Source organism: Anomaloglossus baeobatrachus, chromosome 5 (genome assembly GCF_048569485.1).
Source record: "Anomaloglossus baeobatrachus isolate aAnoBae1 chromosome 5, aAnoBae1.hap1, whole genome shotgun sequence".
Taxonomy (NCBI): Eukaryota; Metazoa; Chordata; class Amphibia; order Anura; family Aromobatidae; genus Anomaloglossus; species Anomaloglossus baeobatrachus.
Window position 1 is genome coordinate 570,953,625 of NC_134357.1, and position 18,089 is coordinate 570,971,713.

General features: G+C 45.4%; 1 protein-coding gene across 1 annotated transcript in view; it reads left to right on the top strand.

Moving 5' to 3' along the window:
• The window catches only part of LOC142313064 (uncharacterized), a 78,420-nt gene that overhangs the window by 47,891 nt on the left and 12,440 nt on the right, over positions 1 to 18,089 (top strand). Inside the window, exons 5-6 of the mRNA XM_075352049.1 lie at positions 7,272 to 7,331; positions 7,529 to 7,619. Coding sequence (XP_075208164.1) covers positions 7,272 to 7,331; positions 7,529 to 7,619 — 151 coding nt within the window. The remainder of the gene's footprint in view (positions 1 to 7,271; positions 7,332 to 7,528; positions 7,620 to 18,089) is intronic.

Below are 18,089 nucleotides of genomic sequence, written 5' to 3' on the forward strand. Positions count from 1 at the left end.
AGGGGGAGGTAGGTGCAGGGTATTATATATCTAGTGTGCGGCTCTGCAGGTGGAGGTAGGTGCAGGGTATTATATATCTAGTGTGCGGCTCTGCAGGTGGAGGTAGGTGCACGGCCCCCATTACTCTTTTGTGTCTATTTTGTCTTATGTGTTTTTCATATTTCTTCCCCTTCACGTTTTGCCTGATTCCCCCCCCCCCCCCCCCCCCGCGCTCTCCCTGAATCCTCCTGCTCCCCCTCCTCATCTTCTAGCCTCTGCTATCCGCCCCTGGATGTATCGGAGATTTGTGCTCGGCCTTCACTCCATGATTATCTATGGGAGCACAGGAAATAGCCAAGTGCTGCCAGACTCTCCATTGCCGCAGTACCTTATAAGGATCATATATATACATATATATATTATATTATATACATATATATATATTATATTATATACATATATATATTATATTATATACATATATATATATTATATTATATACATATATATATATTATATTATATACATATATATATATATATTATATACACATATATATATATATATATATATATATATATATATTATATACATATATATATATATATATATATATATATATATATATATTATATACATATATATATATATATATATATTATATACACCGTATATATAGAGAGAGAGAGCTTAGTGTTTCAAAATCTTGCAAGCTTCTTACATTTGTTTTGTGTCACTATTTTTCCTCCGTCTGTATATTTCTATTTCCTTTCTTTTTTTTCGGGTGGGGGGGTAGCTCTCTGAGTACAGATAATGTAGTACATAGGACTGCAGGTGACATCTAACACCACAGATAACAGTGATATCTCTCTGAGTACAGATAATGTAGTAGATGTCACCTGCAGTCCTATGTAACACCACAGATAACAGTGATATCTCTCTGAGTACAGATAATGTAGTAGATGTCACCTGCAGTCCTATGTAACACCACAGATAACAGTGATATCTCTCTGAGTACAGATAATGTAGTAGATGTCACCTGCAGTCCTATGTAACACCACAGATAACAGTGATATCTCTCTGAGTACAGATAATGTAGTAGATGTCACCTGCAGTCCTATGTAACACCACAGATAACAGTGATATCTCTCTGAGTACAGATAATGTAGTAGATGTCACCTGCAGTCCTATGTAACACCACAGATAACAGTGATATCTCTCTGAGTACAGATAATGTAGTAGATGTCACCTGCAGTCCTATGTAACACCACAGATAACAGTGATATCTCTCTGAGTACAGATAATGTAGTAGATGCCACCTGCAGTCCTATGTAACACCACAGATAACAGTGTTATCTCTCTGAGTACAGATAATGTAGTAGATGTCACCTGCAGTCCTATGTAACACCACAGATAACAGTGATATCTCTCTGAGTACAGATAATGTAGTAGATGTCACCTGCAGTCCTATGTAACACCACAGATAACAGTGATATCTCTCTGAGTACAGATAATGTAGTAGATGCCACCTGCAGTCCTATGTAACACCACAGATAACAGTGTTATCTCTCTGAGTACAGATAATGTAGTAGATGTCACCTGCAGTCCTATGTAACACCACAGATAACAGTGATATCTCTCTGAGTACAGATAATGTAGTAGATGTCACCTGCAGTCCTATGTAACACCACAGATAACAGTGATATCTCTCTGAGTACAGATAATGTAGTAGATGCCACCTGCAGTCCTATGTAACACCACAGATAACAGTGATATCTCTCTGAGTACTGACAGTTGGGACATCAGATCTGCAGCCGATACCGGACACCACAGGTTAAAGGGAACCTGTCATCAGAAATGTTGCTTTAAACCTAAAGGGTTCCCCCTCTGCAGCTCCTGGGCTGCATTCTAGCATTGTTCCTGTACTTTTTGTGGCCCCTTTTAAACCAAATTAAATACTTTATAAACTTGTACCTTTTGCTATGTACATTTTGTAAATCGTCCATGGGGGCGGGCTCTCTGCTGACCGTTGCTGTTCCTCCAGCAGATTTACGCCGCCCCCAACGCTGAATTTCATATCTCAGGACGCCGCCCCTGGGCGCCCATGGTCCCGCGCATGCGCTGTGCGACTGTAGCGGGACTGCACTGTGTGCACGTGTGACCGCTGGTGATGTTTTGTGCAGGCACGAGGTTATGGGCGGCGCTGTGAGTGTCATCAGCAAGTGTCGCCCATAACCTCGTGACTGCACTTTCCCCAATTCCTCCAGCGTTCTGCGCAAGCGCTTGCTGGCCAGATGACCCGACGTCACCTCTTTCCCATCTTGCCCTGCTGCAGGGTAAGATAGGAAGGAGGTGACGTCGGGTCATTTGGCCGGCGAGCGCTTGCGCAGAACGCTGGAGGCAGTGGGGGAAAGTGCGTCCACGAGATTATGGGCGGGCACTTGCGATGCAATGTGACACACGTCACCAGCGATCCTGGCGTGGGCGGCACCTCGGGCGCAGTGGGCGGCGTCCTGATGGATGAAATGGCGCATGGGGGGACGGCGTCAATGTGCTGGAGGAACAGCAACGGTCAGCAGAGAGCCCGCCCCCATGGACGATTTACAAAATTTACATAGCAAAAGGTACAAGTTTATAAAGTATTTAATTTGGTTTAAAAGGGGCCACAAAAAGTACAGGAACCTTGCTAGAATGCAGCCCAGGAGCTGCAGAGGGGGAAACCTTTAGGTTTCAAGCTAAATTTCTGATGTCAGGTTCCCTTTAATGACTGGCACAGAGCAGAAGCATCCAAGTAACGATTAGCCAGATAGGTGTCCCTGGCTGCAGCATTCAGGATGGACTGGAGATGAGAAAGTCTAGTGAGGGAAGGCCAATTAATAGAGAATTACAGTAGTCAAGGCGGGAGTGGATCAGGGCCACAGTGAGGGGTTTTTGTAGTTTCCGTGGTGAGAAAGGGGCGGATTCTAGTGATGTTCTTCGGGGGCAAGCGACAAGAACGAGAGAGAGATGTTTTTATAGGGATGGAGAGATCGGTGTCAAGTATAACACCCGGACAGCGAGCCTGCAGCCTAGATGTTATCATGGTGCCGCACACAGAGAGGGAGATGTCAGGTTTAGGGAGGTTAGTAGACGGAAGAGAAGAAGTTCAGTTTTGGAAAGGTTACGTTTCAGATAGAGAGCAGACATGATGTTGGAAACTACAGACAGTCACTGGTGTAATGTAGTACAGCGGGAGTGAGGTCAGGGGATGAGGTGTATAGTTGTGTGTCGTCAGCATAAAGATGATACTGGAAGCCAAATCTGCTGATGGTCTGTCTAATTGGGGCAGTCTAGAGAGTAAAGAGAACCAAGAACTGAACCTTGAGGGACCCCAACAGTGAGAGGAAGAGGAGAAGATGTGGAGTCAGCAAATGATACACTGATCGAGCGGCCAGAATGACAGGAGGAGAATCAGTAGAGCACATTGTCCTTTAGGCCGATTGACTGGAGCATTGAGAGAAGGAGATGGTGATCAACAGTGTCGAAGGCTGCAGAGAGGTCAAGAAGAATAATGCGGCGTCACACGGTACGATATATCTGGTGATATGTCGTCGGGGTCACGTCGTTAGTGACGCACATCCGGCATTGTCAGAGATGTCATACCGTGTGACACCTCCGAACGACTGTGAAGGAGCAAAAAAACTCACCTTATCGTTGCTCGTTGACACGTCGTTCATTTTCATAATCTCGTTCCTCCTTCTGTGCTCCGGTTGTTCATTGTTCCCGAGGCAGCACACATCGCTCTGTGTGACACCCCGGGAGCGACGAACACAGCTTACCTGCGTCCCCCTGGCAATGCGGAAGAAAGAAGGTGGGCGGGATGTTTACGTCCCGCTCATTTCCGCCCCTCCGCTTCTATTGGCCGGCTACTGTGTGACGTCGCTGTGACGCCGAATGTCCCTCCCCCTTCAGGAAGAGGATGTTCGCCGCCCACAGCGACGTCACCCGGGAGTTAAGTACGTGTGGCAGAGGGTTAACTTTGTGCGCGACGGGCAACTAATTGCCCGTGACGCACAAACGGCGGGGGCGAGTGCGATCGCAAATGCAATCGCACGATTTATCGTCTCGTGTGACGCCGGCATAAGCAGAGAGTAGTCACCATTACGTTTTGCTGTCAAAAGGTCATTGGTCACTTTGATGAGTGCTGTTTCTGTCAACTGTAGGGGGCGGAAGCCAGATTGTAATGGATCTAGAAGAGAGTGAGTGGAGAGGTAGCAGGTGAGGTGGGAATAGACTAGGTGCTCCAAGAGTTTAGAGATGAAAGGGAGATTGGACACTGGTGTGTAGTTGTTTGTGCAGGATAGGTCGAGAAGGTTTTTTTTTTCTCATAAGTGAGGGGAAGGGATCAGTATTGCAAGTGGTAGCACGAGAAGGAGAGGAGCCTGGAGACTTCTTCTCTGACTAGGTCAAATGTGGAAAGTGAGCAGGACGAGATGTGGGGAGGGATGGGAATCACGATGCTTGGTGACCGAGGGCCGATCTGTAAGTCAACGGATATTTTCTATTTTCTCAAGGTGTGTGATGGGGTCTGCACTTTAGGACTGAGGAGAGAGTGAAATGTGTCGAAGAGCTTTTTTGGATTGTTGGACAGTGAGGAGATCAGGGTGGTGAAGTAGGTGTGTTTGGTGAGGTCAAGGGCAGAGTTATAGGTTCCTCAGATGAATTTGTAGTGGGTGAAGTTTTCATTTGTGTTAGTTTTCCTCCTGAGGCGTTTGACACTCCTAGAGCATCGCTGGAGAAATTGAGTTTGCAATGTGAGCCAGGGCTGGTGTACTTTGTTTGGAGATTCTGAGGGTGAGGGGGTGCTACTTGGTCTAGGGTACTTCTGAATGTGTGATTGTAGTGATTTACAGCCAGATCAGGACAGGAAAGCGAGGAGATAGGAGACAATGATGAGTGTAAGGGGTGCTTCACACACAGCGAGCTCGCTGCCGAAATCGCTGCTGAGTCACGTTTTTTGTGACGCAGCAGTGAACTCATTAGCGATCTCGCTGTGTGTGACACTGAGCAGTGATCTGGCCCCTGCTGTGAGATCGCTGCTCGTTACACACAGCCCTGGTTTGTTTTCTTCAAAGGCGCTCTCCCGCTGTGACACACAGATCGCTGTGTGTGACAGCGAGAGAGCGACGAATGAAGCGAGCAGGGAGCAGGAGCCGGCATCTGGCAGCTGCGGTAAGCTGTAACCAAGATAAACATCGGTTAACCAAGGTGGTTACCCGATATTTACCTTAGTTACCAGCCTCCGCAGCTCTCACGCTGCCTGTGCTGCCGGCTCCGGCTCTCTGCACATGTAGCTGCATTACACATCGGGTTAATTAACCCGATGTGTACTGTAGCTAGGAGAGCAAAGCTAAGCGGTGTGCGCTGGTAACTAATGTAAACATCGGGTAACCATACCCGATGTTTACCTTAGTTACCAGTGTCCGCAGCTTCCAGACGCTGGCTCCGTGCAAGCGCAGCGTCGCTTGCACGTCGCTGCTGGCTGGGGGCTGTTCACTGGTCGCTGGTGAGATCTGCTTGTTTGACAGCTCACCAGCGACCATGTAGCGATGCAGCAGCGATCCTGACCAGGTCAGATCGCTGGTCGGATCGCTGCTGCATCGCTAAAGTGTGAAGGTACCCTAAGTATCTGAGAGTCACTGGCCTGTAGATTTCTGAATGTGTGATAGGTGGGAGTGTGCTGAGGTGGGCGAGGGTTTGTGAGCTTGAAGGAGAGGATGCTGTGGTCAGAGAGTGGAAGAGGTGATTTCTCAAAGTGAGAAATTTGAGCAGAAGCGGACAAAGACCAGGTCAAGGGTGATAACTCTCTGACTACAGATAATGTAGTAGATGTCACCTGCAGTCCTATGTAATACCAAAGGGACACAGTGACCACAGTGCAGAATAATATATAAGAAACTACAGCCGGGGCCGAACATTTTATAACATGTGACGACCCATAGAAAGTGGAAGATAATTCTCTTAGTTAATTTAGTAACGCAAAAAATTCTTCACTTTGTTTAATAATAAAAAATTAGTTTGTGTCTCTGTTTTGTGTGCTGCATAACATTATTTTTCAGGCAATGGAGCTGTATATGGGCTTTTTCATGCTGAGTTGTAGATTTTATTCGTACCATTTTGGGTACAAAAAACATTTTTGATCGCGCTTTATTGCATTTTTTTGAGATGTTACATTAGGGTTGGGATGTTCAAATATCGCAGTATAGGGCAATAATTAATCAGATACCTTGCATTAGTGTTGTGATATTCGCTCACCTTGTGGGGTTGAGAAAAGCAAAACTGATGAGAACATAAAATAGCTCAGGGTAAACTGGAGGACATTTGTGACAAACGACAGCAACAATAACCCTCTCCCCCCAACAAAAAATGAAACAACCACAAAAAATCAGTGATTGGATAAAAATTCTAAAGTAATTGTATTATTACAGCGGATTCTTTCTGATATATCGTCATCTTCTCCCCATTCAGGTCCCTACAATATCGGGTCCTCTCAGTGGAGATCTTCTATAGAAGAGAATTGTCCTGATTGCCCCGTGAAGGATGGATATGGACAGGGACAAGATGGCGGAGAGGATATTACACCTCACCCTAGAGATCCTCTTCCGGCTTACTGGAGAGGTGAGAGATTCTGATGACGTCACATTACATCATTCTTATCTATGGGAATAACAGATGGACAGAACTGGAGAGGTGAGGACTCTGGAAATGTCTGGAGTGAGATTTCTTACTGTGTCTCTCCATAACCAGGATTACACAGTAGTGAAGAAGACCTTTAGTGAGCGCTGTCAGGCCCCTGTGTCTGAGGGATGGGGAAGACCCCTGAGCCCAATCACGGGGCCTCCACCTCACCCCCCGATACATGAGGACATCAATGACCAGAAGATCCTAGAACTCGCCTACAAGATGATTGAGCTGCTGACTGGAGAGGTGACACTGCTGGGAATGCTGGGACATTATACAGTAACGCTATGAAGGGATCGGGGGTGACGGTATCATTGTATGTGTCAGGTTCCTATAAGGTGTCAGGACGTCACCCTCTATTTCTCCATGGAGGAGTGGGAGTATTTAGAAGGACACAAAGATCTGTACAAGGACGTCATGATGGAGGATCCCCAGCCCCTCACATCACCAGGTAATAGACAGGACTAAATACACACGGCCTATAATTATCTGTATGTAAGGAATGAATTCAGTCCCTGTATGTGTCTCCTCCAGGTCTATCCAGTAAGAGGACAACACCAGAGAGATGTCCCCGTCCTCTTCTCCCACAGGACTGTAAACAAGAAGAGCCCGATGTTCCTCAGGATCATCAGGTAGATGGAGAGAAGGGGCCATGAAATCTCCCTATGATGTGTAGACGGCTGTGAAGGTCTTGTGCTCAGTCTTGTTTTATCCTCCAGTATTATATGTGTTATACTTGTGTAATGAGAGCGGTGGAGATGGCAGGATTAGAGCTGATCATAGATGGGACTTCTCCATCTGTCTGTGACTTTTACAATATTTGTTTCAGGGTGAAGATCTGCCCCATATTAATACTACAGAGACATATGTGAGGGGTGATGAGCAGAGTAAAGAGGAGATTCCTACAGATAACCACCCAGGTGAGTAGTGGCCTCTATATTTACTTATTCACTGTTTGGTTATTGTTGGAGTTTGTAGGCCTTTTATTGAAATGGGAATCTTTTTATCTGCATCTCTGCCTCTCAAGCTACAGTCTACACAGCGGTCTATTAAGTAATTGATGCTGGTCATAGGACTTGGACATCCACTGATGTGCAGGTAATTAAAGAAGGTTTTTCTTAATATTTTGTAGTTTAACACTAGAACTACTGGACTCGTGACACCTATATAGAAATACATGGTGCAAAGTAGTCAAAATGACTACCTCAGTAGTTCTAGTGTTAAACTGTTTATATCACTAAACAGGGGAGGGTGGCTGATTACAACCATTTTTACTGAAGATTAGGGGATCCAGTTTGTAAATTTCTCCTTTTAGCCAAAATTCCCCTTCAACAAAATGTGCGTTAACAGAGATTCCTCTGTGGGGGGAGGGGCTAACTTTTTCTCCTCTATGACACTTTCCAATTATAGGAAGTCAACGTAGGACATTGAAGTTGTAAAGCAATGACTCCTTTAGGCCGTCCAAAAATTATCCCTTTTTGGAAGTTTTTGCTAGACTTACACCATACAGGGCAGGGTTTATCCTCAGGAACAGCACAATATCGAACATAGTAGACAGGCAAAAGATTTCTGGCTTTTCATGGGCATTAGGAGCAGTACAGAATTAAGCTTAATTAATAGGCAGGAGGTGTCAGATATTTAAAACTATCTTTATTTGAGTCCAAACATGTAGGAAGTATGAGAATTAAACCTTTAAAGAGTGTTGATGCACATTAAATTATTCAGTAGCACCACCAGTGGGCGAAAATCCTGCGGATGACAGCTGACACCTTGTGTCATCAGTTCAGACTGGTTTTGCAACCAATAAGCATCGATTAACACCTTAAATACCGCTGTGAGTCGGCATTTACATGGTTAAAAGGCCCTTTTAAGGCTATGTGCCCACGCTGCGGATTTACCGCGGATTTTGCCGCGGATTTACCGCGGATTTCCCGAAAATCTGCAGCAGTGGCACTTCCAAGCCATTTCAATGGCATTTTGGAAATGCTGTGTCCATGCTGCGGAATTGCAGCGGATTTTGATGCGGAAAAATCTGCAGCATGTCAATTATTTGTTGCAGATTTTGGTGCGGATTTGGGTATAGAATGGGGGAAAAAAAAATCCGCATCAAAATCCGCGGCAAATCCGCGGGTGCGGATTTGCCGCGAAAGTCGCGGATTTTCATGCAGAAAAATCCGCAGGTACATTCTACCGTGGACACATAGCCTAATAGGTCTCCCCATGATCATAATTGCGGTTGCCATGGCTCTCTGAGGTCATCTGATAACCCAAGTGTACGGTGGACTGTTAGGCTTTGATCTAAGCAAGGTCTAAGGCCATGTCCACGCACTGCATCTTTTTCTGCATTTTTTTTGAGAAGTTTGTGGTAAAAAAAAGATACACCCATATGCATGCATTTCCTTCCCCAGCAAAGTCTATAGGGTTTTGATGCCCGCACAGTGAATCTTTTTTTTTTTGGCTTTATTTCTGAAGATGCAGCATGTCAATTCTTTTTGCATTTTGTCCCTGCATTTCTCACTAGTGATGGGAGGATTGGCAGATCAATCCCCGCTGACTCAGGGGATTGATCCCTGGTATCTGGCTAGAGTCCAGTAACTATATAAAGTCTATGAGGACCAGGATCGGCGCAAAGAAGTAGGAGCAATCGCTTCATACTTACTGAATCACCAGCGCAGCTGTCACACTGCTCTCGCAGTTGCCTAATTCACTTCTGGGGCCGGTCATTACCCTTATTGAATATGCAATGCTTCCCCCACCCACTGGCATCTGGGATTGGTTGCAGTCAGACATGAATCATGCTTCCAATCACAGACGCCAGTGAGCGGGTCTATATCATACAGTAAAATAAATGAAAAAAAATGGCGCGGAGTCCCCCTCATATTATGATACCTAGCAAGAGAAAGGCAATGGCTCCATGCTGCAGCCCCCAGCCATGTGCTTATCTTGACTTTGTATCAAAAGAGGAGGAACCGCATTCAGCTTTTTAAAAATTTATTTAAATAAGTTTAAAAAAAATGCAGTCACCCCCCCCCCCAGTTTTGATACCCAGCCAAGATAAAGCCCGACAGCTGGGGGTTGGTATTCTCAAGCTGGGGAGACCCATAGTTATTGGGCACCCCCAGCCTAAAAATATCAGCCTGCAGCCGCCTGCAATTGCCACATCCATTAAATGCAACAATCCCAGCACTTTACCTGGTTCTTCCCGGTTGCCCTGGTGCGGTGGCAATCGGGGTAATAAAGAGTTAATGGCAGCTCACAGCTACCACTAAGTCCTGGATTTGTAATGGGCGGTATCTATGAGACATGCTCCTCCACATTACTAATCTGTAAGTGAAACACCACAGACACCTAAAAACATTCTTTATTTGAAATAACAGACAAAAAAGCCACCCTCTTTTACCACTTTATTAACCCCCAAAACACCCCTGCAGGTCCAGCGTAATCCACACGAGGTCCCACGATGCTTCCAGCTCTGCTCCACCTGGATTCACACTGAGTGGCCATAGAACATGAACACCCGCTGTGATGTTCAGGCAGCGACTGAAGTGAGCCGAGCGATCATCACTCAGGTGATTTCCGGTCACAGCTGGAGGTACCTGTGACCGCAAATAGCCTGAGTGACGTCACCGGTTAATAAAGTGGTGAAACATGGTGCTTTTTTGTCTTTTATTTCAGATAAAGATTTTTTTGGGTGTTTATTTACTTTCACGTACAGATTAGTGATGGGACGGTCTCATAGATGCCTCCCATTACTAATCTAGGGCTTAGTGGCAGCTGTGGGCTGCCATTAACTCCTTATCACCCCGATTGCCACAACACCAGTGCAACAGAGTGAAGAGCCAGGTCCAATGGATGCACTACTTCTGAGGCGTCTGCGGGCTTCTATTGTTAGGTTGGAAAGGGCCAAATAACCATAGCCCTTCCCACACTAATAATATCAGCCCCCAGTTGTCTGCTGTACCTTGGCTGGTTTTAGAAAAATGGGAGGACCTGACGTCATATTTATTTACTTATTTATTTTAATAAATCAAATAACTTAAAAATGTGGAATCCTCTCTGTTTTTCATAACCAGCTAAGGTACAGCAGACAGCTGAGGGCTGCAGCCTGAAGCTGCTGCTGTTCCTGTGCTGGAAATGAAAAATGGGGGGGGACCCCACGTCATTCTTTTATCCCCTTAAAACTTAAAAAAAAAAACAGTTGGCCAAGCTAGCTATCCCTCTATCTATCAAGCTATTCTGTTCTTTCTTTCTTTCTATCTATTCTATATGTTCTTTCTATCCATCTTGTCTATATATCCTATCATATTATGTTTCTCCTTTAAAAAACGCGGCAAAACATCATGCGTTTTATGGGCCAGAAGCTGCGTTTCTGTGACCACATAATAAAAAGATGCACTCCAAAAGAAGATGCAGCCTAAATGTGATCAAAAAGTCATTTAAAAAAAAATGAAAACACCAAATCATCCTACAAAAGACAAACCTTAATATGGCTTATTCGACCCTCCCAAATAAAAAGTTACAGCTCTCAGAATATGGCATTGCAAAAAAAATTCATTTTTGTGAAATATTGTTTTTAGAATGTAAAAGTAGCAAGGTATAAAAGAAACAATATGCGGTACATTTTTTTTTTTTATTGCTATAATTGTACTGACCTGAAGAATACACCAGTCATCACTGTGTCTGTGCTTTTCTGTGTCTGAAAAATGACTAAAAAGCGATCAAATACCCCAAAATAGTACCCCCCAAAATTTCAACTTGCTCAAAAACTTATAGCTTTGTTTTCCATAAAATACAAAAAAAAAGCTACAGCTCGAACAATAAACCGACAAAAGAACTCTTGGAAAAAAAGTATTTTTAGAGAGTGATATTAGCAAAACTTAAAAATATATAAAATTTGTATCGCTGTAATTGCACTAACCCGGAGACTAAAACACTTTTATCACTAATACTGCACGGTGAACTGTGCATAATTAAAAATTCTTCTACTGCTGTTGGTTTGTTCGTTCTATTTTCCCACAAATTGGAATAAGGCTCTGCTGACATTTATCCTGCACTCTCCACTAAGCACTTACTTCAGCATTTTCATGTAAATCCCTAAAACCACGAATCTGACAACGAATATGTACCACAAAATGTTACCAATAAAACTTCTAATTTATTCCACAGAAAACCAGCGCCCATTGAGTCTGTCATCGAAAATTATAGGGGGGGTCCCACATTGCTGGTAAAAAAAATTACTCTGGAAATGCAACGGTTCGCAACCCCCCCCCAAATAAAATTGAATGAAATCTGCGCTACAAATCTAAATGCCCCCTCCTTCTGAGCCCGACTGTGCCTAAATCGCAGTAAGTGGCCACATATTTGGCATTACTATAGTAGGGAGAGCCTATCTAACAATTTAATAGGTGCTTGTCGCCAGAAGCACAAGCTGAGCCCAATGTGTGGCAACTAATCTGGCATATTCACAATTCTCCAAAAAAAAAAAAGCATGATGTGACTGGTACAAAATAGTCAGTGCAGCCTTAGATTAATTAATTGAGAGGTGCAATTGTGGCGCCCTGGACAAGCCAGGTCGTCACAGAACTACACCAACACACCCCACACCCCGGTTAGGCACACCGAAGTCAAACACAAAAATCCTTGTTGCCTTCCTCCAGGGGCTGATGTCCACACCAGGGGGTGGGCCAGGCGGTTGGTCCCGCCCGCCGAGGAGTTCACAGTCCTGGAGGCGAGAAAAGGAGTCAGAGTTTGAAGTTTGAGAAGTGAGGAGTGAAGTGGTAGAGGAGTAGTCTGACGGCGTCCGGGTGTGTGGCCCGGACGGTACAGCAAGGTTGGCAGACGGTGGTGACCGTCTGCAGGAGAGGCTGATTGGAGCGAACCGTAAGGACCGGGACGGGCGGTGGCCCGACGGTACCGGATCGGTGAGCAAAGAGAAGCCAGCACCATCCGGCAGGGCTTACGGACCCCGACCAGGCTAGGAGTCGCCGTAAAACTGGTCAAATCCGTTAGCGAAGGGAACCTCCGGGGTTTCCCAGCAGTCAAGACCCGATTGAAGGCAACAGCTCAAACCGTAAAGGGAAACACAGTCACCGCCAAGGCTACAGTTCCCAGGGCCAGAGCCTGCGGGCAAAAGGGGCTCCTTCAGCATCCATCCAAGCTGGGGAGTGGGTTACCGGTGGGAAGCCATTGGAACCGTAAACACAACACAGGTGCAGGGAAAGGCAGTCACCATCAACCTACCGGGAGAGCTACCGCAGCCGTCTGCGGGACCCGTCCATCCAGCCGTTTGTTTTACCGGAGACTTTGCATTCATCATTGGCTGAGTGAGTACCACCGTGCCGTGCGGCACAGCGCTGCCCCCACGACCCTGCACCTCACCAGGCCCCGTAACCCGCCTGCCATCCATCCCTACCCCTCACCGGGCCCCGGGACAACCAACCCCCCTACCCACGGAGGGGAGAACCAACATCCAAGCTGCTCCCTGTCATCGCTCCCGGGATCCCCGTCCAGAGCAGCGGTGGTGTCACAACCTCACCACAACCATGAGTGACGTCACGGACAATATCCCTAAACCAAACCACCCCCCTTTCACTCACGGGCGAGGAACGCCGCTCGAGTCCCCGGGATCCGGCCCACCGCTCGAGCCGCCACCGAGCAGCAGCAGCAGTCGGACCCGAGCAGTGGGTGAGCGCAGCGTCCCCTCCTCCGCCCGCGACACAATTTCTACTATGGGGTCACTTTGGGGATTTTTTTTGCTGTTTTTGCACCTTAGGGGTTCCACAAATGTCGCCAGCAAACTATTCTTGAAAATTCTGTGGTCCAAAGGCCAAAAAGAGCTCCTTCCTGCTCCACCCTGCCATGTGGGCAAACATATAGGGCATCACTGCGCTCAATAAATTGTGGGGTCCAATTTCACTTATTAACTGATGTGTAACTGACAAATTTGCAACTACTAAAAAGATTAAATTTTACCACTAAAATATTATATTTCCACGTCCCAATGTTATTAAATGCTGTGAGGCACGTGTGGGTTCAAAACGCTTTTTAACCCACTCCATGAATTTTTTAAGCAGTGAAGTTTCCAATATGGAGTCATTGTGGGGTTTCTGCTGATCTTGCACTTCTGGGTCTTGAGTAATGAACCCCACAATCTATTTAAACGAAAGCTATCTTCTAAAAGCCAAGGAGCGTGCCATCCAATCCGTGTCGTGTGCTCAAACAGTAGTGTCCAACCACAAATGTACCGCTACGTTCAGAAAGAATTGCATAGCAAATTGTTCTGTCCATTTTCTTCTATTTCCCCTTGCGTAAATTAAAACTTTGAACGCTAATGTAAAGTTTATCAGAAAAACCCTAAGTTTTTCTTTTTAACTGGCTAAACTTATAAAATTCTGTGATGTAGTTTGTGAGTTAAAAATGTTCATCTCTCCCATAGATGAGTTCAAATAATTAACTGGTTTAAGGAAACAAAAATTACAAATTTAAAAATTACAATTTTTTTCAACATTTTAACAAAAATTCAATATTTTCACAAATAAACGCCAAACATGCTTACCTAAATTTACCACTAACATAAATACAGTGTCATGAAAAAAAAAATAACATTTCAGAATCACTGAAATTTGTTGAAGCATTGCAGAGTTATGATGACATTAAGTAATACTGGTGAGATTTAAAAAAAATTCTGCTTGGTCATTTTGGTCAAGGTTTGCTCGGTCAGTTAAGGGTTAGAATACAAATTTTACTATACCACACTTTTGGAATACTTACTTACCAGTAAAGATGAGCGAACCTCAGGCTCGGGGTTCGGGCTCGGAAACTGACGTGAAAATCCCCGTGGTGAGTATAGTGCTGTTCGTGTGTCTGAGTGATGATCCCATATTCTGCGCGCTGCGGGAAGTGTGTGTTCGGCTCAAATATGACTTACAGTGAGTGTTGTACGATTTTTTTGTTTATGGAGAATAGAAAAAAAACACTGCCCACCCACCTCTAATAATGTTTTGCTATGTGCCAAAAGCAAAACATTTCCAGAGGTGGGTGGGCGGTGTTTTTTTTATTCTCTATGAACAGAACATCTTAGAACGCTGAATGTAAGCCACATTTGAGTCAATCAAATACTAACCGCAGTGCGCACAATGCAGGGCATCACTCACACACGAGCACAGCGCAATAGTTAACTTTCTGATTTTCAAGTAATTTTCCGAGCCTGAGTTTCCAGCCTAAAGGCCACTTTACACGCAACAATATCACTAACAAGATCTCGTTGGGGTCATGGACTTCGTGACGTACATCAGGCCTTGTTAGCGACGTTGTTGCGTGTAACACGTACGAGCAACCGCTAACGATCAAAAATACTCACCACATCAATGATCGTTGATATGTCGTTCATTTTCAAAATGTCGTTGATCTTCTGGGACGCAGGTTGTTCCTCGTTCCTGAGGCAGCACACATCGCTATATGTGACACCCCAGGAATGACGAACAATAGCGTTCCTGCGTCCTCCAGCAACGAGGTTGGAGTGTCCTTCATGCGGCTGCTCTCTGCCCCTTCGCTTCTATTGGTGGCCTTCTGTATGACGTCTCTGTGACGCCGCATGAACCGCCCCCTTAGAAAAGAGGCTGTTCGCCGGCCACAGCGACGTCGTTAGGAAGGTAAGTATGTGTGACACATACTAGCGATTTTGTTCCCCACGGGCAGCGATTTGCCCGTGACGCACAATCGACAGGGGCGGGTGCGATCGCTAGCGACATCGTTAATGATGTTGCAGCGTATAAAGCCCCCTTTAGGTTTGATCATCTCTACTCAAGAAGACAAAGACAAATAAGAGGCAGAAGAGACCCCCACACCCATGGGTAACAGAAGAGACCCTAAAGATCATTGAAGAAAAACGAATAGCAAAAGGTAACTTGCAGAATGCAGAAAACATCAGTAACAGACGAAAGAGCCATTCAAGCAGATAAAAAAACTGTATTACTAAAATATAAGTACAGAGATAGAAAATGAACATTTGGAGGACAAGACGAGGAAGGCACCAAAAGATCAAAGAGACGCAACAAAAGCTTCAACCAAGAGAGGGAATGTTCAAAGATGCCAAAAGGAGCAAACTAAGTGAGGCAGAACAGATCAAGGAAAGATGGAAATAATACATGGAGCACCTTTACAAGGGTGACTCGGTGATATGAAAGAAACAGAGTTTATAAATGAGAATGAACCAAACCTCTTGAAAGACAAAGTAATTTCTGCGATTTAAGCTTTTGTCAATAAACAAAGCACCTGGATGTGATAATATTCCAACAGAGCTAATAAGTCTTCTAAAGCAGCAGCTGATGTCATACGTCTGTGTCATCAGATATTGACCACTGATAAAAGGCCCAAAGACTGGTCAAGATCGGTGTTTATTACTATTCCGAAGAACGGAGATGCTACAGCTACAGACAGTGGAAACTATCAGACTGTTGCGCTCATACCTCATGCCAGCATAATACTACTGAAGATCCTACAAAGATGTCTCCAGCCTTACAGTATATCGAGTAGACCTGGCTCACTATATGGTAGGGTGCTCAGGAGAAAACAGTCAACTGAAATCCAAAATAAATCTCCAGCACTCCAATTGGAGAAAGAAGAACACAGTCTGGGTTTCTTTGGTGCTTTTTATTGTAAAAATGTAAATGAAAAAGTCTGTCTCAACGTTTCGGTCTCGATGGGACCTTTATCGAGAGTTCTCTCAGACTAAGGCATTAGAGTTAGTATATGAATCGCACCAATATGGAACCGTGAGGGTCATCACAAAAAGGTGAGGTAAGTGTGAGCACTGTGACAATATACTGAAATCTCAAGGTCAACCGGTGGGTGTTGCCCGATGAATCGTGGAATGACGTTCTGCGAGGGTAGGAAAACACAGTCCAAAACTGCCCAGTGGGGGTCAAGAGCAAAGTGAGTGCTACATAGTCATGTCACCTGTTTAATCCAACAGAAAACTGCCTGTCAGATTGGTAGTGGAGAACGGTTCACAGCTGATAATAATATCCTAGCCAGGATATGTTTATGGGTAGCAGGGAATTCCCTGTTGGTCAGTAGCGGTCTCCTGTATTTGCTGTAGGTTCATATAGCTCTTGGTGACGAGGATATATGTTCTTAGTGAGGGGTTAACTGGCATAAGAACTGGCCCTGTATTGCAGGATCTTCCCAAAAAGAATGCTTAATGTGTGCTGGTCAGAGGACCCATGGGGAGCATAGGAGGACCTGCGTCCGGTAGAGATCCTGGCTATCAAAAGAAACCCACCAAAGAAACCCAGACTGTGTTCTTCTTTCTCCAATTGGAGTGCCGGAGGTTTATTTTGGATTTCAGCCTTACAGTGACTCAGAACTGCCAGAGGAACAAGCAGGATTCAGAGAAGGCAGAGGAACAAGAGATGTAATTGCTAACATTACATGGTTAATGGAAAAGGCCAAAGAATATAACATGGAGCTCTATTTTTGATTCATTGACTACAACAAGGGCTTTGACTGTAATGATCACAAGAAACTTTGGAATACTATGAAGGATATGGGTGTACCGAATCATCTGATCTGGTACCTTTACATTGATCAAGATGCAACAGTGAACGAAACACTGAGACATGACATGGTTCAAAATAAAGTGAGGCATCAGACAAGGCAAGATCCTGTTACCATTTCTCTTCGATATACTGTATATGTAGATGCTATTTTAAAGAAGGCAGGACCTTCAAAAGATGGAATCAAAATTGCGGGACAAATCATAAGCAATCTTAAATACGCAGATGATACTGTGACGCCCCTGGACTAGTCAGGTCATCACAGGGTACTGCACGCTCTTTATCTCCCAGTGCAGGACTCAACCCCCCATGGTACTGGGTCCCACCTTGCAGCACTGCCTCCATCAGCATACACAAATCCTAGTTACACCTCGCACCACACCCTTTCAGGCACACCAGTGGGCTGCTAAGCTGGAATAGGGCCGCCCACCTAGGGCTCATGCAGGGAGGTGGGAGGTGACAAGTCAGTAAGTGGTAGCCTTCGAGCTGTGAGGAGCTTGAGGAAGCTGGGAATTGGAGCTCCCAGGGGAGAAGTCGACTAGGTTGCCAACGGTGGTTTGGACCCGGAGGAGTCGGAGACCCAGTCACGGGATATTGGGACTGGGTGCCTGGCTGAGTCTAGGAGGACGATCAGCAGCTGCAGTACAAAAGCCGGGCTGGGGCCGAATGCACGTCGTGGTTCTGGACCCTAGGTCGGGGAGAGGCTTCAAGCAACTCGGCAATTAACCTGAAGATGATAGGGCCTTTATGAACTGTCCCCACGAAGCTCAGAGATCGGGGGCACTAGCGCAACGAGGGGGATAGGTTTCCAAGCAAAGCAGCCCACTGAAATCC